At 47.2% G+C, this 2,072-nt stretch overlaps 2 protein-coding genes across 2 annotated transcripts; both read right to left on the minus strand.

Annotated features, from left to right (window-relative positions):
* Window positions 1–1,046, minus strand: VTP21DRAFT_1505 (uncharacterized protein; the record flags this gene model as incomplete). The annotated part of the gene is made up of 1 exon (XM_069391600.1): window positions 1–1,046. A coding segment is annotated over one exon (1,046 nt), but the record flags the coding sequence as incomplete, so codon positions are not given.
* A 56-nt stretch (window positions 1,047–1,102) lies between these two features.
* On the minus strand, window positions 1,103–1,954 carry VTP21DRAFT_1506 (uncharacterized protein; the record flags this gene model as incomplete). Its single annotated transcript, XM_069391601.1, has 1 exon — window positions 1,103–1,954. One exon carries the CDS (start codon window positions 1,952–1,954, stop codon window positions 1,103–1,105), a length of 852 nt encoding a protein of 283 aa, XP_069245387.1.
* Between the last annotated feature and the right edge of the window lie 118 nt (window positions 1,955–2,072).

Here is a 2,072-nt window from a genome sequence, read left to right on the forward strand (position 1 = left end):
ACTTTCGGCATGTCTTCCTCCTCCTCCTCCTCTTCTTCCTCCTCTTCACAATCGCTTTCTTCCTCTCGCAATACCCTCACTGGAATATATGCCTTCACGCCATTCCGCTTTATCACCAACTTCCTCTCGATCAAATCCGGAGTGGCCACGTTCTCCAAACACCAATCCACCCCCAACAGTAATTCCTCCCCCAATCCTTCGAATATCGCCAGGTCCACCCGTGTATCAAAACCATGAACTTGAATTTTGACAGACGAGATAATTCCGCGAGGAATATGTTCTCCCCCATCCGCAGTAACGAGCTTCTTATCAGGTTCTCGATCTTCCCTTAATCCCAGTTCCTCTGCTAACTCAGCATTTATCACGCTCACCGCCGCACCTGTATCCAAAATCGCATTAATTCTTCTCCCCAATATTTCCACTGTACACTTCACCGCCGTAGTATCGTATTTTCTTCTCCTCTTGTTAATTGGCTCCTCTCTTGTTGCTCCCACTGAGTTAGCTTCGTGTTTTCTCAAGGCTCCCATCAATTCTCTTCTGTATCGAGGCGCGCTTCGAAGTAACTCAAATAAGGTAATCCCAGCCGTAACCGTTTTCAATTGATTAACAATCGAATATCCGTCCCCATCCTGCTTCTGACCATGTCTATCCATCACCTCCCTAGCTCCCCTATCTCCAATCTTCTCATATCTCTCCACGCCTTTCGCTGCCCCCTCATTCCTACTCTCCTCGAACACTGTCTTCACCTTCCTCCCATCCTTTTCTTCGCTCTCATCCACCCTGTCGCCTGCCAACATCCTCCTCTTCTTTGATTCACCACCTTCGTTCCCAAAAGATTTCCTTTTCTCCATCAACAATAACTTCGCCAATCTCAGCGCTGCTTCTTCCTCGTCCACCCCCTCTTCCATACTGTAAAACTCCATCATCAGATCCTTGCTATCCTCTGCTTCCACCTCATCCACCTCTTCTTCCACCTCATCCACCTCTTCTTCCTTTCCTTCTTCCTCCGCCTTCCCCATTTCTCTCGTCTCCACGCTGTTTACCATTGTTTTTGGAGGATTTGAACTTGGTCTGGCGCCCGTACCTCCCTCAATGGACGCCATTACACTTTTCCCGACCCCTCGGAAACTTCTTGCATCGCAGTTCGTCCACTCATATTGTTGTATGGACAGTTGCGCCTGATATGACCCTCTTGTTGGCATGCGTAACATATTTTTGGCCCTTGTCTTCGGCTTCCGTTCAAAAGGTTGATTTTCAGTTTCCTGAATTCGTCAACCAACATTCCAATCTTCTCATCCACGGATGGAGGCTGCGTCGCATTTCCCTGCTCAATATATCCTGGATTGGGCACTGTCGTGGTATTTTCCATTCTCTTAGCGCCACCCCTTTCAAACGCGTCTTGGTTTGCCTGCCTTCGTGAACTTTTGACTGGTGACGCATCAAAATCACCTTGGTCAAATGCCATTTCTTCAACTTGGGCTAACTCCACCACCTCCTCGAATGTCGCTGGCCTCCCGCGCCTGATGTTTGTTTGGTACGCTGGCTTCAAAGCCCTCAACAGATATCGCACTTTTTCTTTTTCATCCGTTACTCCCACCCTGTCGATGAGTTTTTGTACAGAGTGTACCAACTTTCCAACCGTTTCATTTGGCTTTTGTCGTCGGCACTCCAATTCTTGGCGCCAGCGTTCGATTCGCCTCTCTGTCCTGAACTTTGACAAGAATGACTCCTTTAGTTCTCTATAGGTCGTGAATTTGGTTTCGTTTGTGCGAAACCATGTCGACGCCTCATCCCTGCAATAGTATCCAACCATGTCAATGACTGTTTCGTCAGTCCAACGATTGACTCGGCGGATATTGTCCAGTTCCTCCACCCATTCGACTGGGTCTTCGTTCATGTCGCCGTGGAAAAATTTGGGTCGTACCCAAGACCTCCCTTCGTCGTTAAAGGTCATTTCGAGTGTTTGTTTTTTTTTTTTTTTTTATAACCAAAAGAAGAAGAAAATATAATGGAAGTAAAGCACTGAATTCGGAAACAATAGAAGTTTTCAATTTCTCAGTGGAACCACCACT

Source organism: Calcarisporiella thermophila, assembly GCF_041956535.1.
Source record: "Calcarisporiella thermophila strain CBS 279.70 unplaced genomic scaffold VTP21scaffold_117, whole genome shotgun sequence".
Classification (NCBI taxonomy): Eukaryota; Fungi; Calcarisporiellomycota; class Calcarisporiellomycetes; order Calcarisporiellales; family Calcarisporiellaceae; genus Calcarisporiella; species Calcarisporiella thermophila.